The sequence below is a fragment of the Tursiops truncatus genome, chromosome 10 (assembly GCF_011762595.2).
Source record: "Tursiops truncatus isolate mTurTru1 chromosome 10, mTurTru1.mat.Y, whole genome shotgun sequence".
NCBI classification, from domain to species: domain Eukaryota; kingdom Metazoa; phylum Chordata; class Mammalia; order Artiodactyla; family Delphinidae; genus Tursiops; species Tursiops truncatus.
In genome coordinates, this window is record NC_047043.1 from 76,456,766 (window position 1) to 76,484,698 (window position 27,933).

At 40.5% G+C, this 27,933-nt stretch overlaps 1 protein-coding gene across 1 annotated transcript in view; it reads left to right on the plus strand.

The window, feature by feature from the left end:
* Positions 1 to 14,257: 14,257 nt before the first annotated feature.
* Positions 14,258 to 27,933, plus strand: part of SYNPR (synaptoporin) — a 292,285-nt gene continuing 278,609 nt past the window's right edge. The window contains exons 1-2 of the mRNA XM_019947709.3: positions 14,258 to 14,465; positions 14,577 to 14,642. Coding sequence (XP_019803268.1) covers positions 14,448 to 14,465; positions 14,577 to 14,642 — 84 coding nt within the window. The 5' untranslated portion in view covers positions 14,258 to 14,447. The remainder of the gene's footprint in view (positions 14,466 to 14,576; positions 14,643 to 27,933) is intronic.

A 27,933-nucleotide genomic window follows, 5' to 3' on the forward strand; every position in this document is an offset into this window, starting at 1 on the left:
AGTAGGGTGCAAGACACATTATTGGCTTGTTGACAGAACAGATTTCTTCCTAGAAGGAAAAACACAGGAGCCATTCAAAGTCATAGAAATAAATGTGTTTTAAAGTGTTCAGCGTAGAGTGGCAGTTTGGTTTCCAACGACATTCTTTAACTTCCAAAGGTGTGCTTTCTGTTTTTAAAAAACAAAAACTCTTTAATCCTGAGAAACAATGTAAGGGCTGTTTTTTTGGTGTTTTGGGGTTTTTTTTTACATCCTCATTGGAGTATAACTGCTTTACAATGGTGTGTTCATTTCTGCTTTATAACAAAGTGAATCAGCTATACATATACATATATCCCCATATCTCCTCCCTCTTCCGTCTCCCTCCCACCCTCCCTATCCCACCCTTCCAGGTGGTCACAAAGCACCAAGCTGATCTCCCTGTGCCATGTGGCTGCTTCCCACTAGCTGACTATTTTACATTTGGTAGTGTATATATGTCCATGCCACTCTCTCACTTCGTCCCAGTTTACCCTTCCCCCTCCCTGTGTCCTCAAGTTCATTCTCTATGTCTGCGTCTTTATTCCTGCCCTGCCCCTAGGTTCTTCAGAACCATTTTCTTTTTTTATTAGATTCCATATATACGTGTTAGCATACGGTATTTGTTTTTCTCTTTCTGACTTACTTCACTCTGTATCACAGTCTCTAGATCCATCCACCTCACTACGAATAACTCAATTTCGTTTCTTTTTATGGCTGAGTAATAGTCCATTGTATATATGTGTCACATCTTCTTTATCCATTCATCTGTCGATGGACACTTAGGTTGCTTCCATGTCCTGGCTATTGTAAATAGTCCTGCAATGAACATTGTGGTACATGACTCTTTTTGAATTATGGTTTTCTAGGGGTATATGCCCAATAGAGGGATTGCTGGGTCATATGGTAGTTCTATTTTTAGTTTTTTAAGGAACCTCCATACTGTTCTCTATAGTGGCTGTATCAGTTTACATTCCTACCAACAGTGCAAGAGGATTCCCTTGTCTCCACACCCTCTCCAGCATTTATTGTTTGTAGATTTTTTGATTATGGCCATTCTGACCGGTGTGAGGTGATACCTCATTGTAGTTTTGATTTGCATTTCTCTGATGATTAGTGATGTTGAGCATCCTTTCACGTGTTTGTTGGCAGTCTGTATATCTTCTTTGGAGAAATGTCTATTTAGGTCTTCTGCCCATTTCTGGATTGGGTTGTTTGTTTTTTTGATATGGAGCTGCATGAGCTGCTTATAAATTTTGGAGATTAATCCTTTGTCAGTTGCTTCATTTGCAAATATCTTCTCCCATTCTGAGGGTTGTCTTTTCGTCTTGTTTAAGGTTTCCTTTGCTGTGCAAAAGCTTTCAAGTTTCATTAGGTCCCATTTGTTTATTTTTTTTTATTTCCATTTCCCTAGGAGGTGGGTCAAAAAGGATCCTGCTGTGATTTACGTCATAGAGTGTTCTGCCTATGTTTTCCTCTAAGTTTTATAGTGTCTGGCCTTACATTTAGGTCTTTAATCCATTTTGAGTTTATTTTTGTGTACAGTGTTAGGGAGTGTTCCAATTTCATTCCTTTACATGTAGCTGTCCAGTTTTCCCAGCACCACTTATTGAAGTGGCTGTCTTTTCTCCATTGTATATTCTTACCTCCTTTATCAAAAATAAGGTGACCATATGTGCATGGGTTTATCTCTGGGCTTTCTATCCTGTTCCACTGATCTCTATTTCTGTTTTTGTGCCAGTACCATACTGTCTTGATGACTGTAGCTTTGTAGTATAGTCTGAAGTCCAGGAGCCTGATTCCTCCAGCTCCGTTTTCTTTCTCAAGATTGCTTTGGCTATTCGGGGTCTTTTGTGTTTCCATACAAATTGTGAAATTTTTTGTTCTACTTCTGTGAAAAATGCCATTGGTAGTTTGATAGGGATTGCATTGAATCTGTAGAGTGCTTTGGGTAGTATAGTCATTTTCACAATGTTGATTCTTCCAATCCAAGAACATGGTATATCTCTCCATCTGTTTGTATCATCTTTAATTTCTTTCATCAGTGTCTTATAGTTTTCTGCATACAGGTCTTTTGTCTCCTTAGGTAAGGACTGTTTTTATTTTTCAGTCAGTAATAAAAATCTTGGCTTCCATGATGTTCAATACACTAATATGTGGAGAAGAGGATGATGTATTTGATCACCAGACTTTCACACTCCATCTGCACTGCTGGAACAATGCCTGTTGCATTCATTCTTGTAATGCCAATACTTAGTATTGTGTTTGTGTTAAGGAAACCTTCAATAAACAATTGTTGAATGAATGAGATGTTTCATTTGTTTCAAGAAACAATATTTAGTCATAATCTATGTCCACTTAATGGATTTAAATCAGATTCATCTATATTTAAAAATACACTTTACCTTGCTTCCTTTTCTTGTTACAGAGCAACAGGCACCTTAGAGACCATCTCTTCTAAACCTTGGTTACAAATGAAGAAATGGAGCCTAGAATCACAAAATCTAGAAAACCTTGCCAATGTTCGCAGATGTTGTAGTGATTCAAACCAGGTAGACGCCCATCCAAGTGAACAAAGACGTTGCTATCCTCATTATCAGTGTGAAACATGGCTACCCCTTACAAAACCAAACATGTGCCCACATTCCCCCAAGTGGGATGTGGCCTGGAATAGAGAAGAATGTATCACATAAACAAATTCAAGCATTTGTTATTTCTTTTTTTTTTTTAAGCACCATTAGCCTTATTATTCTATCTTTACATCACTTTTTTTTAACTGCTACATTCAAATGTTGAAAAGTATCTGTTGTGTTTGTTACCATAGTTCCTGGTACCCAGTAGTTTAACAGGAAGAAAACAAATATAAAGTTGTATTTGTTACAGCATCCTCCTGAGTCTCACTTGTTCTATATACTGGTTACATCTATGGAGACTGGTTTGCCCACTCTGCTCAAGAGGCACAATGACTAGGAACCATGAAGATGGTTTCATTTCTTTTAAAATCAGTAGAAAAAAAGAAACAATCCAGATTGGATTACATTCATCCTTATACCAAAAGAGTCATAAAATACAGTTGTTAATGTTTTTGTAGAGAAAGGGCCCATGAAGGCAAAACTTCCCAGAGTCCAAGAAAATCATGATGTGGCCCTGGCTCTCCTAGGCTGCTTGAAGAACAGGCGACCCTACAGAAGTGCACTGAGCTCATTGAAAATTGGGGTTCAATGGGTGTCCCTGGCAGTTGGAAATAGTAAGCTGATGTCTGGCTCCCATCTGACAAATAACCTGGGTTAGGTATGGGGGGGAAGTCAAAGCCAGTGGTGGAAACTGTGGGGGACATGCTCTCTCAACGTTTGTTGGGAAAAAGGATTCATATGTTTTTCCCGTGGACCAATCCTGGGCCGCATTTAAGAGCACTGTCATAGGGCTTTCCTGGACTGTCGATAGGACCCCAACAAAAGGGTGCTTGAAGGGACTGCCAGGTTCCTAAGCAGCTGCAGAAGGAGGACATGACCAGCTAAGGTAGGGGCACATGCCTCAGCTTAAGGGGGGGCCAGGTGAGTGGTCCCTAACAGGAGTTGGGAGTGTCATTTTGAAGAAGAGAAAATCTTTCAGGCTGAAAGAGAATAAAGCAATTTATAACAATGTCAGTTAACTAAGAGCTTTCCTGCTCCACTGACCTCTGTTTGTTTTTGTCAGAAAGATGTTAACAAGGGGAAGAGGAAGGGCCAGAAAAAGGAAGAAGAAGCAAACCACACCATCCTCCACCATGTGTATGCTTCTTACCTGCATTAGGTCCTGGCTGGGGCATCGGAGAACAGTAAACTTCTACTCAGTTTTGCCATTTTGATGATTATGTGGGAATGGGAAGTCTACATTTCAGAATCAAGACTATTTTAAATGACCATCTAACATTTTGTTAAGAGAGCAATCCAGTCATGCCTGAGGTTTGTTTCAGGGGCCTCAGGGACCTTCCCCGCCTCCATCAAATACATTTTAAGAGGATCAAGGGAAGGGAAACAAACCAAAACAAAACCTGGCAATTTGTTCAGTATCATCCATTTCAGCAAAAATATTCTGGTACGGTTAAGAATTTCAGAAATGGTTTCACAAATTCAGATTTCCTGTCACTTGAATATTCATTATTTCACATCATGGAATAATCATTCTTCATGCAAACAAACAGACAAAATGAGCACAGAATTTAACACGTGACTTTACATGCCAAGTCATAAGTGAGGCAAAAGAGTCCCCAAAGAGCCTTTAAAGAGAGGAAGGTGCCAGTCAATAATAACACGACATCCAGGCAGCAGAAAGACTGGGGGCTGAGCAAATCCCCACTTCATGTTGTAGATCGTTGATCACGTCAATCAGTCCATTCTTGATACATACAAGGCATGTGTTTGATTGTGATTGTTTCTGTTTATATAAAAATATTCATGGAAAATATGGAATATTTTGAAAATTTAGAGAACTTAATATCAAACCTGTTTTCATATGGGGAGTTGAATGGAGTTGTTTAGCATTCAAAGTGAGTCTCCCAAATATACCATTTTTTGTAATGTCTTCACTGTGTCAATCTTCAATTTCTAGGTAATTTTACTTATATGAAATATTTGTGAAAAAGATTTTTTAAATAACTTTAGTGATAATAAATGACTAAGAATCTAGGGCTTCCCTGGTGGCACAGTGGTTAAGAATCTGCCTGCCAATGCAGGGGACGCAGGTTCAATCCCTGGCCTGGGAGGATCCCACATGCCACAGAGCAACTAAGCCTGTGCACCACAACTACGGAGCCTGCACTCTAGAGCCTGCAAGCCACAACTACTGACCCCGCCAGCCACAACTACTGAAGCCCGCGCACCTAGAGCCCATGCTCTGCAACAAGAGAAGCCACGACAGTGAGAAGCCCGCACACAGCAACAAAGACCCAACACAGCCAAAAATAAAAAGAAATAAATTTATAAAAAATAATAAATGACTAAGAACCCATTTATATATTTAAGTATCCCCAATATATATTATACCAATTATAATATAAGCATAAATTCTATTTTCCTAATAATATAAAGATATGATGTGCTTATGAATACAGAAAATAACTAATGACAAATTTTCCTCACAAATGCTTGACCATGGAAAGGTAGGTGTGAGGGTTCAAGTTGAAATGAGTATTCACACAACTGCTTTTAAAATATGGAAAGCCTGGGACTTCCCTGGTGGTCCAATGCAGGGGACGTGGGTTCGATCCCTGGTCGGGGAACTAAGATCCCACCATGATAAAATGTAAAGTGAAAAATGTAGGCCATGTAATAATCTATATGGTATTATCTCATTTCTGTAAAATATAGCATATATACTATTTGAAGTATATAATAATGTATGCATATTATATTTGGGGGATATATACATGCATAATATATGCAAATATATTCATATATTTTATGTATATATATCTAATATATGCACTTATATATACACACACATGCACATATATCTCTATACAGGAGATTGTATATTCTTCTGGGCAATGGAAGTAGCAGGTAGAAAAGAGGGATTTCTACCTTAAGTAGTTCTATATTATTTGAAATTTTATATGTATTACTTTTAAAATATCTGTAAAATAAAGAGAAGAAAGGCTGCCAGAAGTGTTAATGTGCTTGTATTTCTCTCCATAAACTCTCCATATGCACAAACACGTGCAACTTACACATTAAATCAAAAAACATTACCTTCAATTAATCTTTATACAGCGAGATAAAAGCCATCAGAGACAATTACATTTTTCTCTTGGTTAATTTAAACCATGCTAAGGAAAAAGTAATCCAACACTCATTTTATTAAATGAAGATTTTCATAAACATGCTCCATTTCTTATTCTACCATTGGGCATAATAGGTCCTTGGCTAGAGAAATAACAGCACTAAGTAGTGATTAACATTTTTTTTTTTAACTTCAAGACATCAACCTGTAATTGCTAGATCTATCATATTTTAAAATTAAATTATTTTTTAGAGCAGTTTAGGTTCCCAGCAAAATTGAGCAGAAGGCACAGCGATTTCTCATATACCCCCTGCTCCCCACCCCCATGAGCATAGCCTCCCCTGTTATCAACTTCCACTACCTGAGTGGTATAATTTTCACAATTGATGAAGCTATACTGATACAACATAATCACCCAATGTCCATAGTTTACAATATGGTCAATCTTGGTGTTGCATATTATATGGGACTGGAAAAATGTATGACATGTATCCATCATTATGGTATCATTCAGAGTATCTTCATCGCCTTAAAAATCCTCTGTGTGCCACCTATTCATCCCTCCCTCCACCCTAACCTCTGGAAACCACTCTTGTTTTTCCTGTCTCCATAGTTTTGCCTTTTCCAGAATGTCATATAGCTGGAATCATACAGTATGTAGCCTTTTCAGATTGGCTTCCAATGTTTAAACGTACATTTAAGGTTCCTCCATGTCTTTTCATGAATTAATAGCTCAATTTATTTTTTTAATCAAGCATGTTCATGTCACCTCATTAGCATTTAACGTCCTATAACACTAAGGTAAAACAAGATATCCTTTGGATATCTTGAAAAATAAATGAGAACAGTGCTTTTCTTGAGAACAAATGATGTTCCAAAAATCATTACTCAGAAGACTGAAACTAAAAAGCATATAAAGATTGAGAACGTGGAATGTATAAGAATAAACTTAACCAAGGAGGTAAAAGACTTTTACAGTGAAAATTATAAACACTGATGAAAGAAATCAAAGGCATAAATAAACAGAAAGACATCTGTGTTCATGGATTAGAATCCTTAATAAGGTTAAAAACGTCCATAGCACCCAAAGCAATCAATCTACAATCAACGCAATTCCTATTTAAGTCCCAAGTGCATTTTTCACGGAAACAGAAAAAAATTTCTAAATTCATATGGAATCACAAAGACCTTAAATAACCAAAACAATCTTTAGAAAGAAGAACAAATCTGAAGGTGTCACGCTTCCTGATTTCAAAATACATTATAAAGTTACAGCAATTAAAATAGTTGGTACCCACATAAAGACAGACGTAGACCAATGGAACAAAATCGAGAACCCAGAAATAAACACAGGCATTTTACATTTAACAGATCTTCGACAAGATTGCCAAGATTACATAATCGGGAAAGGATAATCTCTTCAACAAAAGGTGTTGGGGAGGCTGGATATCCATGTGTTCTTTACCACAATTTAGAAACAGTTGAGAATGTAGGTGATCATCTCTGTAATATTTAATTAGGTAATTGGGGTTGGTAACGAAATAAAAGGCTCATCAATATCTCCAGTTTCCAGTTGGGGTCTGAGAGATGCATATTTTAGACTCTGGATAATTAGAAGGTATTAAAATAAGTTCAAACTCTCAAGAATTACTGGCTTCAAACTTGGCTTCACTTCCATTTAGATGTATGAACTTGGGCAAGCAATTCATCTGTCGATGCTTCAGTTTTATTATTTGTGAAATATGGATAATAACTAACTCATAGTGTTATAAGGAGCTTATCATAGTGCCTGGCACATAGCAAACTCTCAATAGAAGTAACTTCCAGGGATGCTGTTGATGATAACTGCTGACCATGGTTTGGGGACAGGATTCTTTCATTTTCTGTCTCATCTCCCTCTTTCTCTCTTCCTTTTTTTCTTCCTTCTTTTTTTCTTCTCTTCCTTCCTTCTCTCTTTTTTAGTATTTTTTTTAAACCTGTCTTCTATTTCTGGTAAAGAGCCTGTGTAATTGTACCTTTCTTCTGGGTATTATTTGCCAAGCAGGTGTACAGTGCAGTGCAATATAATTTAGTAAAACCTAATTTTAGGTTCTGGATTTGTGCTTCTCTCCATGTGAGTGGCTCCAGCAGGGTCCTCACACAGCTGTCATGCCCTGTGAAAGAACCCAGGCCAGCAGAGAATATGACCATGAAGGACCAAAGGAGCCAATTTTCTAATGTTTCATATTTGACTTAATTTTTTTTTTTACTTAAAGGTTTAGATTAGGAAGGAATAAGTAAATGTGTTCTTAGAATCACTGTACAGGGTAAGGTTTTCTTTTGCCTCGTTCAGAGCAGATGCAAAAGCCATTTTGTCATACTGCAACACAAGGTCTAAAGACCATCTGGAGAATTTATTAAAATTAAAAGGATGCAATACAATTTGGATTACATACTTTTATTAAAGATATGAGAGAATCGATCTGATCTTTTCTATCTTCATCATCTGTAAGTTTTTTATATATAAATGTTTCTTAAAACAAGAATAAAATTATTAGAGATTGCAAACACTGCCAAGTAAAAGTATTTTTTAAGAAAATTATAAAAATCCCTGCCAAAGCTCTAGTTATAAACATTAAAGAAATAAAAAAACTTTCATATTGAACTGTTATTTTTTTAGGTGTATCAGGAAGCCTCCCTCCTAAAAATGTTTTGAATGACTCAATATTCTTACCAACCAAAAAGAGAGAAGTATTTTGGGGGAAAAGAAATATGAATTATGAAAAGAAGAAGGGAAATAGAAGAAAACAAATGATTTTTCTAAAGTGTTTATTATAAGTAGTGGTTGTGTGATAACTACTTGGGGTGCAAATATCATAGACCATCTCCTTACCACTGAGGTAGGTCATATTTCTTGGCCTTTTAGTAACTTTCTGTATTAGATTCTTCTGAGTGCTTCACTTGTAACTCCTTTATTCTTTCTTACAAAGTGATGTGCGTGGTATAATTATTAACCCCATTTTACAGATAAGGAAACTGAGTGACAAGAGTTTAAGGGACTTACTTGTTCAAGATCACACACCTAGGAAGTGATCAAGCCAGCATATGATGAACTCAGTGAATCTGATTCCAGAACTTGTGTCATTACCTTTTATGCTGGACTCTTGCCTGGGAAAGAAGAATTTATCTCACTCAAAAATTGCAGTGAGGGCTTCCCTGGTGGCGCAGTGGTTGAGAATCCGCCTGCCAATGCAGGGGACACGGGTTCGTGCCCCGGGCCGGGAAGATCCCACATGCCGCGGAGCGGCTGGGCCCGTGAGCCATGGCCGCTGAGCCTGCGCGTCCGGAGCTTGTGCTCCGCAACGGGAGAGGCCACAACAGTGAGAGGCCCGCGTACCGCAAAAAAAAAAAAAAAATTGCAGTGAGTGGTGTGAGATTAACTCAATGCTGTTGTGATCCATGAGTCTATGAAAACGAGGGAGTGATCCAAGGAGAACATCAAAAATGATGAGCATTTTGGAAAATACAGCTAATGATGAATGACAAAAATAATTAGAATGATTGAGCCTTTGAGAGGGGAGGGTATTTTTCTACTTGTGTTCATGGAATAACAGTAGTAGTAGTCATAAAAGTAGTAATAGACTATGGTGCCCATCTTTACTTTCTTTCTGCAGAGGAATTTTGTTTATGTTTCAGCAAGAAAAATATTTTTGCCTAAAGCTTGTGACTTTTTCAGATTTGCAATGGAAAATGCATATCCTCTTTTTCTTGGAAAGTTATGAGGGTGGGAGAAAAATCATGACTCTGCTGTTTACTATCCATAAAAGATTAGCTGAGATTTTTAAATTTCTTTGAGCCTGTGTTTTCTTGTCTGAACAAGAAACAGCAGTACATACGTATATGGTTGATGAGGATATTAAATGAGGTATGCCTATAGGGGTGCTTAGCATTCTGTCCAGCAACTACTTAACACATTTCAAGAGTCATTATTATGATTACTGTTACCATTATTCCCTGCAGGCAATGATAAGTCCTCTGACATGAGTTTTGGTCCTCTAATGGGCAGGTATTAAAGCTTGGTCATACTGACACAGATAACTTTTGTTTAAAACAAAGATGGAAGTAGAAATAGCAAAAGCATTTTATGATGTGAGTTCACCCTGGCCAACCACCCTTGAAATTTTATATCAGTTCTGATAGTTAATTAAGTATGATACTACTTGAATGCTAAAAATTCCATAGGAAGCCTATGGAATCTTATTTTGTGACGAAGTTTTAAGCCAAACAAAAAACACACATCCTTACATGTTATTGAAGCCATTTAAGACTGAAACATAGGTAAGTAAAGATGGCTTTACCCGATCATGGGGTGGAGAGATAATGCTATCTTTATTGTAAAATTAGAGATCTTGAAAATACTTCCACACCATCTCCTGTCCTGTGTACCAGTGACCCCATGCAAACCAAACACACAAATAAATATTACACAAACACGCTACTGGCTTTTGCTTTCACCCTCACTAGTTAAGAAAAGATTTGGAAATATAAGGTTAGTAGTATGAGCAGAGGGTGAAATATGTAATATTTTGAATGACTTTCACTCATTACGTACTTCCAGTACTTTAAATATCATAATGTGTGGGTAGTATTTCCTCCTGTATTAAGTTGCTATGGATAAAATTTTAAATTACTTTTTCCTTTTTGCCACAAGAGATATAGGAAGATTAAACCCACGTATGTTATTCCCTGAGAATGAGATTTAATTTGCCTGAATAACTCAAGTCTGTCTACAGCAGGTTGGTACTTTGGTTTTTGGTAGTTTTGATTCAGGATTAACACTCTTTGAGATTCAAAATGGTTTTTTGAATTTTGTTTATTTTCTTCTCATCAAATATTGGAGCTTGAACAAATTGGGCTTATGGTATATCCCACTACAAGGTAAGACCTGTGAATTCAGGAATTTTGTCAAGCTGTTTATAGTTTACAGAGCAATACTAACCCATATTAGAAGGCAGTCCTTACTTGTCGAATGCATAAGTCAAGGTTTCCCAACCTTGGCAACTACTGACATTTTCCATTTGATTCTTTGTTGTGGGCAGCTGTCTTCTGCATTGTAGGATGTTGAACAACATCGTTGGCCTCTACCCTCTACATGCCAGTAGGTGTCAGTAGCACCAACCCACCCCTCCCAGCTGTGACAACCTCATATGTCTCCAATTATTGCCAAATGTCTTTTGGGGGAGGGAAGGGTCCACATTGCCCTTTATTGAAACCACTGCAGCAAGTGAATGTATTGCCTTGACATGTCAAAGGAAATCTTCCAAACTATAAGTTCCTGGCTGAACACGAATGAAGAATTTGGAAGCTATTTGATTTACATAATCAATACAGGGCACTAAAATGGATCATTTACTCTCCACCAATGTTAACAGGATTATTGAATCACTTCGAGAGATTTGTTATTGTAAGAGGGAAATTATCTTTCGTCATCATGGGGCAGAAGAGAAGGGGTCACCCTCAGTCACTGAGAGTAATATTGTGGCAGTGTTTTATCATCCCTCCTACTTCTCCCAACCCAGTTCTTAAAGGAACCTAATGTTAGTTCCAGGTCCGAATACAGAGGTTCTAGCCCCAATGTCTACAAAGTATTTAACATTGCAAATGGGATATGGAACTCTGGGTTATTTTGGTGACGCAGCTGTTGACAGCTCATACATTTCTGGAACGTGAGAAGCATCCTCTGACAATGTGCAATTGTTGTCTAAGCGACTACATTGCCATTTGCCACAGTTCTGGCTCCCTTCACGTGGTGTTTAGAGGACTTGGAAAATTTGCCACCGTATTAGCAAGGAGGAATGTTGGGTGTGAAGACAGGCCTGGGGGAATAGGCTCAGTCATCACACTTCATCCTCGCCAAGTTCTCAGCTCAAATGAAATGCAAGTGGGTGGTATTTTAAATAAATCAATCTCTCTGTCTAAAGAGATACAAATGTTTAGATGATCTTAGGCACATCACTTAGCCTTTCTAACCTGGATATACTATCCATAAAAGAGGGGATGGCAGTGATGCTTAAATGATGTATTTAAAGTACCTAGCACAGTGGCTGGCATGTAGCGAGAACTGAATTGATATAAGCTATTATGATAATTATCATCATTATTAAACATATGCAGGAGGTGTTACACCGCATAAGCTAGTTGACAATAATGGAAAGAGGAAGGATTCAAGGACAATGAAGTCACACAGGGTGGAATCTTGGTTCAGCTACTTACTAGCTGTGTGAACACTTGTATCAATCAGCCTAGGTTATGCTGCATTGTAGTAAAAAAAAGACTTTAACATCTCAGTTACTTACAGCTACAACTTAATTTCTTGCTCAGCTCCGCATCCATCAAGGTCCAGTTGCAGCTCTACACTACATCAGTCTTATGCCAAGATCCAGGCTGTGAGTGCAGCCTCTGTGTAATATTGTACATTGTATTCAAGGAAATTAACAAGATGGCAAATCATGAAGAAGTTCTTAAAACTTCCGCTCAGAAATGCATTCATCACTTCTGCCCACAACCACTGACCAAAGCAAGTAACGCTGCAACTCCTGAGTTCAAAGGGGCAAGGATATATAGCGGAGGGGCACTGCAGAGAGTGACAAGACGGTGCCACAATCGACCACGCCTCTAATGTGGGCCTCTGAGCCTTCACCTTTGCTTCTGTAGAAGTGTTAGCAGTCAGAAATTCAACTAATACACACGGAGAGATTATGATGTACCAGACTCTGCCCAAGATACGTTATCTACAAAACCTCATCGAGTCCTCATAACAACCAGCTAAATTAATGTTGTTGGCTCCCTTTGACAGATTTTTAAAAACATGAGGTCTTTAGGACGTTAGATAACCTCACACACAAAATCATATACAAAAATTGCAGGACACACAGTAAGTATTTGTAGTTGCATAATGGCTTATTTTTGAAACAACTTGTTTCTAATTGTTTTAGACTCTATCTGCATGTAGGAAGAGCAGTAGGAACAAAACTGGCTGGCTGCAGATGGTGCAACTAGCCCTCTGGAGTTCTGACTCACTAACTTTCTAGTTTTTCTCCAACAAAACCCACGGGCAGGGGGCATCTACATTGGGACACTCTTTCTTACCCAGTTTTGGCCCGCTGCCTCCCCTTCTCAGACTCTAAACTATTCATTTGCATCTTTCTCCCCAACTCTTGAATATTAATTACTCTCCCTCCTCCTCTTCCCCCCATCCCCCAACTCCAGACCTTTTTGGCAAATCTTATTAGTAAACAGATGGGCTATCTGTGTTGCTGGGAGACCACTTCATACATGGGGTCCAGTCCAAAGGGAGTGAGAAGGAAGGGGACATATCAGCTACAAGGTGGAATGGCTAAGCGTGCTGAAGACGACTCCTCCTAATTTTCTGATTATTTTGAATTCAACTCTGGCTTCAGTCTCTGCACTCCCCTTCCATGGCCCTCAATTCCGTCATCCCTAAAATGAGAATAACACTACTACTAACCCATGGGGTTTTGTGAATATTTAATGAAGTAATGTTTATAAAGCCCTTAACACAATTTCTGATTCATAGAAAGAACTCAATTGTCTTGTTGTTGTTTACTAGTTTTGGCAAGCTTAGCAGACTAAGGGAGAAAGAGTACGAGTTGAGGTGGGGATGCACTCAGGCCTATTTATGACGGACTGGGGGAGCTTCATTCGAGGGTTGTATCCTAGGCAAAGTATCCCACTAGAAACAGCATGAGTTTTGAAGGAACTTGAATTCCAATCCCTGTTTAGCCCTTCATGAGCTATGTTAGCTTGGCTAATTCAGCCTCGCGAAGTCTATTTGTTTTTCCTACTTTAAAAAATGGACATTATAATTCTCTCCTGACCTCACACAGTGGCCATGGGATTACCTGCCTGGCACACTGTCCCATATTTTCATGATTTATTCGTTTCCCCTCTCCCCCTTCTAGCTCCCTTCCCCCTGGCCTGACCCTCTGCTTACCCCTGAGGTAACGGGCAGTGTTTAGCCTGTTCCTTGATGTATCCCAGCACCTGGCACTGCTTGGTCACATGGAGAACGTTCCATGAAGGCTGAGAGGAATGACCGAGCCAGCAGTCTTTCTCTGGTGTTCAGAAGTCACCAGAACGCACACACCTCCCCACGTAAGGTGTGGGCTGCCTCTCTCTCTTACCTGGAAACCCCGTCCTCAGGCAGGGGACCGTCTTCCTGAGGGTGCCAGCCTGCTTTCCCCAAACCTACAGCCCCAAAGTTGCCCTGGAGCCTCAGGGAACCGGGCGCGAGCGGCAGCGCCGCTCCCAAGGTCGCAGTTGGGCCTCGCCCACCTCCTCGTCCTCCCTTCCGGACCTCGCAGCTGGCCAATTGCAGCCTCCCCCGGGCCGCTGGGCGGGCTCCAGCGCCGTCCCGGTCTCCCGCCTCCACCGCAGCTCCGCCTCCCCACCCGCCCCTCCCACTCTCGCCGCCTGTGCTCACCTCAGCCGCGCGCAGGCTTCGAGAACCCAGCGTCCGCGAGCCCGCGCCCGGCACCCAGCACTCCCCGGCCTAGCTCCTCCGGCTCTTTCGGAAAGGGGGCTTCTGGCTCTGAGGACGAGGACGGTAGTGGCCCTCAAACTTCATTTTCAAAGGCACCACTGGTTGAGAAGAGCGAGCGAGGCGAGCTATGGACCCCGTGAGCCAGGTAGGACCGACTGGGCAGCGCGGGTGATGCCGCGGGACCCCCGGGCTCCGGATGCTGCGTCTCCAGACCCTTCCTCACGCTGTCTCTCTCTCTTGCCTCCTTGGTCCACAGCTGGCCTCGGCAGGCACCTTCCGGGTGCTGAAGGAGCCCCTTGCCTTCCTGCGAGCCCTGGAATTGGTGAGTAGCGGTGTGTGTGCGGGGAGGGGACCAAGGCGGCGAACCAGTAGGTGAGGAGAGGTCGGGTGCGGTGCTGTCTGCTCGGTTCTGCTCCAAGCCTGGGATGCAAAAGCCGCTTCCTTCAATCCTCCCCACTCCCCAGGTGCCATTCCGGGATGGCGGGGACAGGATGTAGGGTCCCGGCTTGGAGGCGGGAACGTGGACGAGGTTTTGCAGGCGCTTAGACGAGGTGTCATGTCTCATGTCACCGAGGCGCTTGCACACGCTCAGGGGCTGGGGAAAGAAGCCTCCTGGGGAGACCGGGAGGGGAACAGATGGGGGAGCTGCCGCTGGGCTCTAGCTGCTCACCTGGATTATTGCGGGGGTGAGGGCGTGAGAGGAGGGACCGGGGCTGAGCGGAGTAGCGAGCGGGGAGGGCTTTGCCAAGCTGGGAAAGTTGGTGAGCACTGGGGCAGCTCTCCGCCCCGCCCGGGATGCTTGGAAGCGCTGTGATCCGCGCTCCGCAGCCGGAGCTCCAGGGAGAGAGAAGCTTCGAGGCTGTGAAAGATACTGCCGTCGAGAGCGGGACTCCTTCTTCCCATCTCAGAGTTTCTCTACCCTGGCTGCTCTCGAGGGCTTTTCTGATTTCTTCTAGAACCTCCCAGCCTTCTCTGTGGAGCTTGCTTCAGCGACGGGGCTTTAGGAAGTTATAGTACTCTTCTCTTCGGTCCCCTTAACAAACAACTTGATAGTCCTAGGGCAACTTATCTGTTGGCAGAGGAGTGAGGCGCAGAAACAGTTACCCAGGGGGCCACAGAGCCATGTTAGTGTCAATGCTTGCATGATGGTTATTCAGAGTGAAATCTGCGGGTCACACATTCTCTTGCTAGGAGCTCTGAAAGGCAAGCGAACCTATCTGAACAGAAAGTTCAGAGCCCGTCATGTAGCATTAATCACAGGCCCTACCACAGACTAGCTGGGAAGTTATGTAAGAGCGTGTTCTGTCCTCCCAGATCTTAGCTCCAAGGCCCAGTATCCAGCTTTGGCAACACAAACTGTGGTACATGCTTACGTGGATGATCTACAGGGTAATCACATTTGCCTTGTTTGTAAACCTGCATAAAAATGCACGAATATATCAACCACACATAACATCAGGACAGCATTTGGAAGGCTTGAACTATTGGTTTGGGGATAGCTATTCTAAAACTATTTTCCTCACAGCCACCGGTTAAAGCAAGCAGGAGTCACAGTCTGGGCAGCTTTCAGTTGACTTTCTCAGAGTTCTGTCCACATTTGATCATTCAGCCATTCAACAAACATTCTCTGTGGAAGAGTGATTTTTTTGCTCAGTGTAAAGGCTCCATTGTCAAGCCATTGTCTCTCAAAACAAAATTCAAAGGCCTGACATCATTTCTGACAGAATCTCTTATTGTTTCACACTGTCACTCACCTGAAACATTAGTTTGTATCCCCTTCAGTTGCAACGTTATTTCATGTCACTCCCCACACACAGCCTCTATGAGTATCTTTCAGAGTGTGGTAAACCTGGATGAATTTTTTTTTCCATGCAGATTTGTGGACACAAAATAAAAATATTGGGAATGTGGGTGCCCAGGAATCTGGATTTTAAACAAACTCCCCAGATAATTCTTATGCACATTAAAGTTAGAGGACTACCACCCTAAGCTATACAAGGAGCCCCCCAAACTCCAAAGCGCTTTTTACCTTAAGGCTCTTGTAATTCTTATTAATACTATATGGAATGCCCTCACAGCCCAAGCTGAGAACAAATGTTTGTCTTTTAACCTCAGCTTAAAGATTACCTCCTCAGTGAAGATTTCTCTAATATTTGGTTCTTCCCCTTTCCTCTACCCCAAACTGAATGATTCACCCCACTCTTTGGGCTTCCATGACATCTTATCCATTCATTTATTCATGAGAATTTATCACACTGCCTTATAGTTTTTTCTTGGTGTGTGTGTGTGAGAGAGAGAGAGGGAGAGAGAACTTATTACATTTAAAATATTTTTTTGATTTATGTATAGTTGGTTTCCTCTCTTCTGGGCCTCTGAGGCTCTAAGGAAGAAGGTATTTTGCTTGTAAATCAGCGATTAGCCTCTCATTTGTGGGAGAGAAGCTGAATAATGGACCAGTGAAACCTTAAAAGGTCAGATAAGTTAGTTGATCACTACCTTTTGAAAGAGCTAAGGTCAAGAGATGAGAGCAGGGACATAGAAGCTTTGAGAAAGTTTATCAAAATGGAGAAAGGAAAATATCTCTTCTGTGCATGCCATGGGTGAAGAGTCACTCTGAGGTCTTTGTTTTCTGTGGGAGAGAGTGAGGAGAGAGTTCTAGCTCTTGGATGGCAGGAAATTTGTTCTGCTTGCCTCTGTGTTCCCCACAGGTGCCTTTCATGGTGCTCGGTAAACAGTAGTGATCAGCAAAAAGTGTAGATTGACCGTGACAGAGCACTAAAACACCTGGTTTCTCCTGTTCTGTGGGGCGACAGCTTCAAAGTTGGTAGTCTTGAAAGACTTTGAACTACAATCCTTTTTCTTTTTCAGTATTTATTCTGTAGAAGTAAAGGTGTATGTAAAGATCTATGCTCAAGGCTATTTACTGCAACATCCTTTGTAGAGGAAAGAACTAGAAACAATTAGTAAGTCCGTTAATAGGAAAATCGTTAATGTATGATTCATGCATGCTGTGAAATATTATACTGTCGTTAAAAAGATGGGTTAAATTGATATGCATTGTGCTGGCAGTCAGCATAGGTAACTGTGTTTGATAAAATTATTAAGTGCAGAAAAATGAGTTTCATTCTTAGTATTTGATGAAATTGTTATGTGGAAAAAAGTGGTTTTCGGTTTTCCTTCTTTTAATCAACGCATGGGAAATGTATTCAGTCAGATTTCAGACTAATGTATAGCATATAATATTTTTGTAAAAAGAAAATAAGAAAATATAGTTATGTATGTGAATGTGGGCACGTGTGTTTGTAATTTGTATAACCATAGATGTATACCTCTGAACTGTTAAAACTGATGTTTTTCCCAAAGGGTGTAATTTGAGATTCAGTGGGGAGAGAAGAGGGTGAAGGAAAGCTGTGGTCTTCAGGAAGAATCACAGGCGTATCACTTGTCCACAGTTGTGCGCATGAGTAATTAAAAAAAATAACTTATATTTTAAATGATCTTCTATGGATTGACCATTTGAAGCAGTATTACTTCTAAATACATCCTCCACTTTGAGATTTATTGCCTTGGGGGGAAAATGCACTTTATTGATGTGTTCTTTGCTTAGGAAAGGCTCATGTATACAGTAGATTTAAAGTTTAAAAAACGTATAAAAGTCAAGTCTTCAGGGAAAAAGCTTTAGCCAATTTCAAAGACCTTGAGGCAAAACTTCCAAATCCTTAATCTCTACTTAAATGAGGTCAGGGGACTTTCCGCTATCTTTTGGGTCAAAACCAAAATTCAGGACACAGCACTGACTCTGGTGGTCTGTTTTGTTTATTCCCTGATGATAAAATAGGTCCAGAAAAATGTCTTAAACCATCATTTGGAGATGGTAAAAAAATTTTTTTTAATTGAACTTACCTTATTTCTCAGACTTACTAAATTGGTGTAGAATCCTGCCTTCCACTGATCATTCTTATTTTGCTACTTCAATTCTTTGCCAGTAGAATTTTGGCCTGCTTTTTTTTTTCCTTTTAAAGCATTTTTCTTAATACATTCTTTTTTCTGTCTACTATTTACAAGGCTCTGGATTTGCACCTGTGGATTTATGTGTAATGGAATGTAGGGACCCCAACAGTTCCAAATTGTCCAGGACTTGAGTTGGTGCACATGTAAGGGCATCAAAGGGACTTCAGCTCCCCCAAATGATATTTGCTTGGCTGGCAGGTCCAGACTCCGTCCCTCTAAAATTAACTGCTGGGGCAACTTGCTTGATTCCTCTAATTCTTATTCTCTGACCTCCATCCCCCATTTTGCTACCATTTCTGCTACAACCCCTGGGCTCCATATCTCCATTCTGCCTTTCCTTTCTGCCTTTCCAAAGGAGGCCAGCTTATCCAGAGATGCAGCATGTCTGATGTACGAGGCATAGAGCTCCTTGATTTAAATGGAGATACCTGCTTCTCTAATCTTCATTCCTGAATCTGAATTCTGATCTATGTTTTTCAAACGTCATACTGCTTGCTTGATATGAATAGTATTTCTGATCATGTTATTGATAATAACACAGTAAGCATGTTTGATATAATAAAATATAATATAATATAGTTATCATTTTAAACTCTTAAGGAGAGAAGTAACAGTAGCTACCTCTGTCATGCAGCCTTCATATGAGGCACTATATTCCAGTGCTTTCCATACATCATCGTATTGAATCTGTATGGCTTACATTCCCATTTCACCATGGAATTCAGGGGATGTTTATAACTCATCAGGGACAAAATTGTAGGAAATGGCAAAGCCAAGATTTGACATTCTCACTCCAAACTGTGTTCTCTTAAATGCTACACTCTTCTGCTTCCTTCAGTGCGACAGGCACCTGCTGTAACTTATCCCTAATCCTCAGAAACGTTAAAAGGCAGGTGCTATCCGATTTTGCAGTGTTTATCTCACCCACTCTGATGTGTATTTCAGGCGTCTTCTGAAAATGCCAAGGAGTGTTTATATTTAGAGACTAACTCAAGAGACGACAGTTGTCTTTGATATTGTTTTATTTTCTGTTGGTTATTAATTAACCAAGGTAGAGTAGGTTCTAATTAAAAATCAGTATCTTTTCATTTAAAATACATAGAAAAAGATTTTGATTATAAAGCCAATAATTTAACCTTATTTTATGGGTCGTTTTTTTCTATTTTTTTAAAAATACCTGTGCATGAGTCAGACAACTCTTCTTTTCTAAGCATAAATAACACAGGAATTCTAACATACAACTTGTTTAAATTACGAGCTGCAATCTGCCACTGAGGGTGGGATATAATTTCAAAGCTACATTAATTTGGATTTAATTATAACTGCTAGCTTCTCAAGTGACAAAAATCATGTATAAATGAAATATGAATCAATAAATACACTTTTCATAAAAGAGCAGCTCCCCAGTGGGCTAATGGATTTGTCCCTTCAGGCTTTTCTGAGTTTCATTAAGACATTGGTATTTTGCGCCACGAATACAGAAAAAAAGATTAAAATACTGCGTATGGATTTGAATCCCAATTTTATTCTTCCACTAGCTTGGTGACCTTGGGCAAGTTATTTAACTGTATTAGGTATCATTTTTTTCTCATCTGTAAAATGGGACTGATAACATCAATAGTTGCTACTTCAAAGGATTGCTATAAATGACTTAATTCACATAAACCACCTTGCATGGTGCCTGGGCTATAAAAAGTGCTCAGCAAATGATTGTGAAGGTGATGATGATGACATGGTGATGATGATGGTGATAATGATGATAACAATTTGAGTGATTCTGGGAATGATGAAAAAGGAAGAAGTAGAAATCTACCGGAGAGTAATTTATAACATTATGGCAACTTCTTGCAAGTTAGAGCCTTGGCAAAGTTCTGACGTAGAAAATCTATATTCACAGTTATGTGTGTGCCTCTTTTGAGCCCCTCACCACTTATACCTTGCTGCCAGGGATTTTTTTTTTACCATAGCATGTGTGACTCTCTAAGGAATTGCTCCTTGGAATAATTGCATTCAAGGAACATTCCAGAGAGGCCAGTGTTGAACCTAAAGGAAAAGAAGAATTGCAGGAACTTAGTTCTAAGGAATTTTTTGCTGAGGTGTGGGGAGACAGTTTTCCTGATCTTTCTGAAATCATAATCCATAGACATTGCTTATTCTTCGAAGAGTTACATGTATCCAACTGAATTCTCCAGGGTGTAGACAAAGGTTCTTATAGCATCAACCACTATAAGGCGCTTACTAACCACACCCTAATACCCAGGTACACCTGGCTCTTGGGAATCACCCAGATAAAAGTAGGAGAAGAACCCAGCTCTCATGCTCAAGTAGAAACATTACCCTTAGTTCTCTGTTCCCCAGAGGATTCACATTTCCTCCTGATTCAAGTAGGAAAAATAGTTTTATGTTAATATAAAAAAATAATAAAAAGCCTCTAAGGAATATATCTACAACACAATGACTTTCCTTTGAGTCTTCTCCTTCTGTCTTTGACCTTGGCTGTATTTGTAATTATTCTCGTTCATTCTATTAGCTTAGCCATCCTGTGAGAACCTCACTTCCTCACTGAATTTTGGGGACAACACCCCTTGCCTACCTTCTCATAGTTTTGGAAATTTTAAGTAAGAACAAGCAAGTAAAACACTTTGTAAACTACTAAATGTCCTCCAAAAGTAAAAGATAGTTGTGATCATGATGATGGTGATGATAAGAGGCAATTTTCTCCAATCTAGGAGACTCTGGATATCATGGGATAATTGATGAAGACTGGGGTGTGAAGTATCTCTGCTCCCTGCGGGGCTGAGCCCTTCTCAACCACTCTCCATCCTCTAGCTTTTGCCCCAGTCTTTTTGATCTCTTTGGAACCTGCTGTCTGTTGAAACTGATGCATCATCAAAACTTGGAGGAAATCCACCCTCAACCCTTTTCACTCTCACACTAAAAGCCTGTTTCTTGCTCTGTACACATTTCACCTTTATTAGATATTTCGGGGGCCTGGTTATGGTCTCTTGCTGGGCTGATGGACTTTTGCACATGCCCCTTCCTGTGCTTAGAACACACACTCTCTCTTTTCACCAACCTCCCTTTGGCTGGCAAATTCCTCTTCTCTTTTCAGGTGTCAATTTAGACATCACTTCTTTTGGACTTTTTTTTTTTTAATTTATTTATTTTTGGCTGCGTTGGGTCTTTGTTGCACGTGGGCTTTCTCTAGTTGTGGTGAGCGGGAACTACTCTTCATTGCGGTGTGCGGGCTTCTCACTGCAGTGGTTTCTCTTGCTGAGGAGTACGGGCCCTAGGTGCGTGGGCTTCAGTAGTTGTGGCTTGCGGGCTCTAGAGCGCAGCCTCAGTAGCTGTGGCACGTGGGCTTAGTTGCTCTGTGGCATGTGGGATCTTCCCGGACCAGGGATTGAACCCATGCCCCCTGCTTTTTTTTTTTTTTTTTTTGCGGTACTTGGGCCTCTCACTGTTGTGGCCTCTCCCGTTGCGGAGCACAGGCTCCGGACGCGCAGGCTCAGCGGCCATGGCTCACGGGCCCAGCCCCTCCGCGGCATGTGGGTTCTTCCCAGACCGGGGCACGAACCCGCATCCACTGCATCAGCCGGCGGACTCTCAACCACTGCGCCACCAGGGAAGCCCGGCAGGTGGATTCTTAACCACTGCGCCACCAGGGAAGTCCAACATCACTTATTTTGGGAGGGCCTCTCTGAGTAGGGAGGTCCCTCCAGATGAAGTCAGTCTCCTGATGGCTCCCAGAGCACACTATTTAGTGACTTTTTTTTTTTACATTTTAGCTCCTCAAACAGACTAAAGGCTCTGTGAAAACAAGGATCTTGTTTGTCTTGTTCATCAGTACATTCTAAGTATCTAACACAGTGCTTGACACATGGTAGGAACACCTCCAGGGGCATTCATAAGTCCCACCAAAACACCCAGGCAATTGAACATAGGAACCAGGCAATTGACAATATTCAATATCCTGAGATAAACCATAATGGAAAAGAATATAAAAAAGAATGTATAGGGCTTCCCTGGTGGCTCAGTGGTTGACAGTCCGCCTGCCGATGCAGGGGACACGGGTTCGTGCCCCAGTCTGGGAGGATCCCATATGCCTCGGGGCGGCTGGGCCCATGGGCCATGGCCGCTGGGCCTGCGTGTCCGGAGCCTGTGCTCTGCAACGGGAGAGGCCACAGCAGTGAGAGGCCCGCATACCGCAAAAAAATAAATAAATAAATAAAAGAATGTATATATATATATATATATATATATATATATATATATATATAACTGAATCACTTTGCTGTACAGCAGAAATTAACACAACACTATAGATCAACTGTACTTCAATAAAAAACCTAAAACATCCAGGCAGTAGGTGCTTAGTAAGTACTGGTTGAAGAAAGTGAGGGAAAAAAGGAGGGAGGAAAGAGAATAGAGAATGAATAAATGAATCCTTGAGAACACATTGGGTGGAGTGTCAAGTACCTTTCATGATCTCCATTGTGAAGAGGAATTGTAGGGACTCCCATAGAAACAAAGGTTTAGCTGTCAGTCTTGGTTGTGGAGGAGAGTAACTCCTGACTCAACTGTCAAGGAAGGAGGGCAGCTGCAGGCATGCCCACTGCACAGCGCAGAAGGAGAAAGAACTCTTAGGGAAAATAATCGCACGAGGAGTGGCACAGGCGTAGGCTGCAGGTCTTCGGTTCAAGGCAACGCCTTAGCAAGAGTGTTGCCGGTATCGTGCCTTGGCCGCCATCCCACTGCCTTCTTGGTGTGTTCCCTTTCTCCTGCTCGTTGAGCTCATTCTTTCTGTGATTCTCATCTCACGTCCTAAGAGAAGGAATACGATTGGCTCAGTGGATAATTTGCTCAGGGGACACAACCGTCGGCCCCAGGCCATATCAGGCTATGGATTGGCTGCCCTGGGCCAGAGGTTCACTGCGAGTCCCTGTCACTTGTGGCCTGAATACAAAGTGTCATGAGATTCAAAACATGTCCCCTAGACTGTTCTTTAAGTCCCGGGCACTTTAGGCACAGGGAGAGGTGTATGTGTCTTGTGGACGAAGAAGGCGGAACTGGTAATTTTCTTAAGGAGAAGACATTGCCTCTTTGAGATTTGGGGAGCAGGCTTCCTGGAATTCGCTCTGACGAGGGGCCATTGGGGGGATCCACACCGATAATGTGATCTGGAGGGGCTGTGCCTTTGCCCTTTCAACACGTGGGCTCTGCCAGCTGGTGCCGCTTGTTCATCAGTTGAAAAGCCTCTTTCTGAGAATAACGACGGGGTTTTTCCTTAGGCTATCTCATGACTCATGAAGGAAAACGTATAACCCCAAACCACACATATTTCATCTTTGTTCATAAATTGGTAGGTTAATTCAACACTGGCCCTTAACATTAGAAGACTACATTAATGAGTACCTCAGTTATCTGCTTGTGTTTATTAACATGGTAGAAGAACATGAATGGATGGGGGGGGTTAATTTAATATCCCTATGCAAATAAAATTTTTTATCTTGAATGTTTACTCATGGGAGAGTCATTGGCTTGCCTGGTGTGATGGGTCCTGTTTGTTTCAGGAGGGTATGGGGGAGGAATTGGTTGACAAGCAAGAATCCTATGAAAAACCTGGAAGGTAATATGGGGCTTGAAGGAGCCTGGGCTTTGGAATGAGCTTTTTGCTGGAAGCCTGGCTCTTCTCTCCAGCCATGGGACACTGAGCAGATTACGTGATTGTGCTTGTTCTCAGGTCCGAGGCCGTCAAATGAAGGTCATGAAAGTCACATCTTTGGGTTACCGTGAGGGTTCAGTAAGAGAGTGTTTATAAAACCCCCAGCAGAGCATCTGGTTTATATTGAGGCTCCCTAACTGTAACTAAGGAAGAGGTTGTTAAAGACAATGATATGTTATCTGTAAATAAAATTAAGCATTCCAAAATTTTTCAGGAGAGTATAAACATAAAGTTTGGTCAATATATTATCATCATATTGTTTTTTATTTCTATTCTCTCTTCATTGTGAGATAATCATAAAATATACACAAATAGTAGTAACACTAATACATAGAGACAAGGACTTAACCTAAGTGCCCTACATGTGTTATTTCACTTGATCTCACTTTACTTTTGAAGGACCAAATAATAACCCTTTTTATATGTGAAGGAACTGAGGCCTAGAGAGGGCAAACAACTTGCTTAAAATCATATAGCGAGCATGTGAGAGAGCTAGGACTTGAACCCAGGCATCTAGATGCCAGGCCCCTTGATCTTAATCATTTTTCCATATCACGCACCACCCATTAGTAGTGATCACTCATTACCTCTGAATCTTGAAGTTAAATGATTTCCCCAATGAAAACAGCCAGGACAATATATATAATTGCTTCTTAAAGTCATGTCTTCTTATTCCTCATTCAGGTCCCTTTCTGCTATCTCATGTTGTCAGAGCACAAAGAAAAATATAAATGCTCATCCCGATAAAGACTAAGGATGTCCAGACCTTCTCAGGGACCTTTTTCCTTCTCAAAAATACTCCTAACCCCTGAGAAAATTTTAGTGGTCTGTGTACCTTTTCTAACAAAATCTTTATTCACTGATCCATTGCATAAAGAAATTCAGGTTTAGAAATGTGTTGTTGAAACATGCCTGTAAAGAGTTTTGTAGAAGTCAGAAAGGATCCAGATATTTAGCAAGATGATGAACACTTAAATTTTCTTTGGATGCCTGATAAATTACTTGAGTCAAACAGATTCCATCATGGATGCAGGAAGAGCAAATGAACTGTCTGCCCATTGTGTGTGTGTGTGTGTGTGTGTGTGTGTGTGTGTGCGTGCATATGTGTGTGTGTGAGCTGCCATCCTTTGGATTTGTTACTTTGAAGGATTTGTGTGCCAAATAAGAAGACATACCCCCTATGGCTTTAACAAGAAGCACTCACACATCCATCTTGTCTACCATGAGACTGCCTTTCTGTCCCTGACTCTCAACTTGTTGAACTGTAAAATGAGGATAAAATCTAGAACACAGACTTGTGAAATAAGCTGAGCCAACATGTATGGAAGTTCCCATAAGAGGGCTCAATAAATATTGAATGTTCCCAGATCTAGAAAACTAAAGCCCAGGTGTCTGGGGACTCTTTACTATAGGAGCAATGCCTGATGTGTTACTTTTACTTTTCATCTACAGTTGCAGTTATCTGAGGAAAGGGAGAAGGCATATGTTCATGTTTCATAATCATTGACTAGACTGTGTAGAAGAACTTTTGTCATCAGAATCGCATCACAGATTCTATTTATGAAGGAACTGAAAGCAAAACATGAATATATGTATTTGAAATCTATTTTAGATGACGTGCTTCATTGGTTAAAAAAACAAAGAATATATATGAAATTGTTTGTGGCATTAAACTCTAACCTAGAGTTTAGAGGGAAAAGTATAGTCTTTCTGGGGCAAAGACTATGCTTATTTGCAAGAATGATAAATTTCAAGTATATATATTATTTATACTTTTTATTACTATTTTAAATTGCTGGCCCTTTCTGTTTTCTTTTTAATGCCTGGCTTTATTCATTACATTTCCCTCATTTGGTAACAGAAAGAATGACTGGGTTTGACTGTCAGCTCCACCACTGACAAGCTAGGTAACCTTGGGCACCTTACTTAACCCCTTTGGGCCTTTCATATACATAAGAGTAGAAATAATAATAATTAGCAGGAAGAATTATTGTGTTGGTTAAATGAGATGACACTTGCAAAGAGTGATGGCTCATAGCAAGCACTCAGTACATTTTTATTTCCTTTCCTTCTTTCCCTCAGAATGTGTTTTACTGCCAATGTAAATTTCTAAAGAATTTGTGAAATTCTGGAAAATTTCACAAGTCTTTTTGTTTCTCTAGGTGTTCCTTGGTGTTCTCATGTTCTCTCTCTCTCTCTCTCTCTCTCTCTCTCTCTCTCTCTCTCTCTCTTTCATACACACACACATGCACACACACGCATTCTTTGTACTAAAGGCCATAAAGAGCAGGTACCTAAGCCAAATGAATTCAAATGGGACAGTATGATCCGGCAGGTGTGGTCGTCAAGGACAATGATTAGAGTAGACCATCAAGTCCTAGATCAGTGTCCCAGACACATTGGAGCCCCAGGCTGTCTGCAGGCTTTGGCTAGATGACCATGAATTTGCTTTTCTGAAAGGAATAACATACTTTTTTATTTTAAAGAAAAAGCCCCCATAAACAGTGGGAGTTCACTAAATGGCTATAAATAAATGCACTCTTGTTATGTGCCAGGCTGTCCTAAATCAGTGCTATGTACATTATATATACAATTTACAATTTCATTCAACTCTTGACCTCATAAGGTCCACTTGCCCAAAGCTACTGAGCTGATAGATGACCAAGGCAGGATTTCAAGCCACGTATGTTTGACCTCCTGCCTCTCCCACGCTGCTGTGATCTAAACATACTATGTATATGGGTATTGGAGGATGGATTTCTTTTGACTTGCTATTTACAGCCATTTTTATGCATAAGTTATTTGTTTAGTAATTTAAAATCACAAAACTATAAGCAAAAGTTAGTAAAGCAAAATTACTCAATGTCCTACTGAGAGACAACTAAGGTTAATATTTGGAAAAATATTCTTTCCGACATGTTGATGTACCTTTTTCCCTGAAAAAAAAGATGCGTTAGATTGCTAGGGTTGCCATAACATAGTACCACAAACTGGGTGGGTTTAACAACAGAAATTTATTGTCTCATAGTTCTGGAGACCAGAGATCTGAGATCAAGGTGTGGGTAGAGTTGGTTTCTTCTGAAGACCACGTGGGAGAAACTGTTCTTTACCTTTCTCCTAGTTTCTGGTGGTTTGCTGTCAATCTTTGGTGTTCCTTAACTTGTAGATGATGTATTGCCTGAATTTCTGCCTTTGTCTTCACATGGTGTTCTCCCTGTGTTTGTATCTGTGTCCACATTTCCCTCTTTATATAACACAAGTCATATTGGATTAGGGCCCACCCAATGCCAGTGTGACTTCATCTTCACTAATTACATCTGCAATGACCCTATTCCCAAATAAGGTCACATTCTTAGGTACTAAAAGTAAGGATTTCAACATATGAATCTTGGAAGGACACACTTCAACCCATAACAGATGGGTTCTTAGAATAGATACTACTTTGTCATCTGCTTTGCCACTAGATAAAATATCTTTCTTCACAATTTTAATGGCTGTGTATTATTACACTGTATGCCTATACTAGAAATTATTTAACTAGTCTCTACTTTTAATAGTTTTTAAATGGATATTATTTTTAAAACCTGTAAACAATCCCTTCTTAAAGATAAATGTTTACTGTACCTCTGTTATTATTTACTTAGTTTCCACATGTAGAATTTCTTGTTCAAAAGGTTATGCATTTTTAAGGTATTTGAAACAAATGCCAGATTGCCCTCCAATGAGGTGCTTCCACTGTGGGCATTACCAGTTAAAAGGTTTCCTAATTTCATAGACGAAAATGTAATCTTGATTAAATTTGTACTTCTTTAATTTGCAGTGAGATTGCACATTTTTTTATAAGATTGTTCATCTTCTCATTTTCATTTGGAAACAT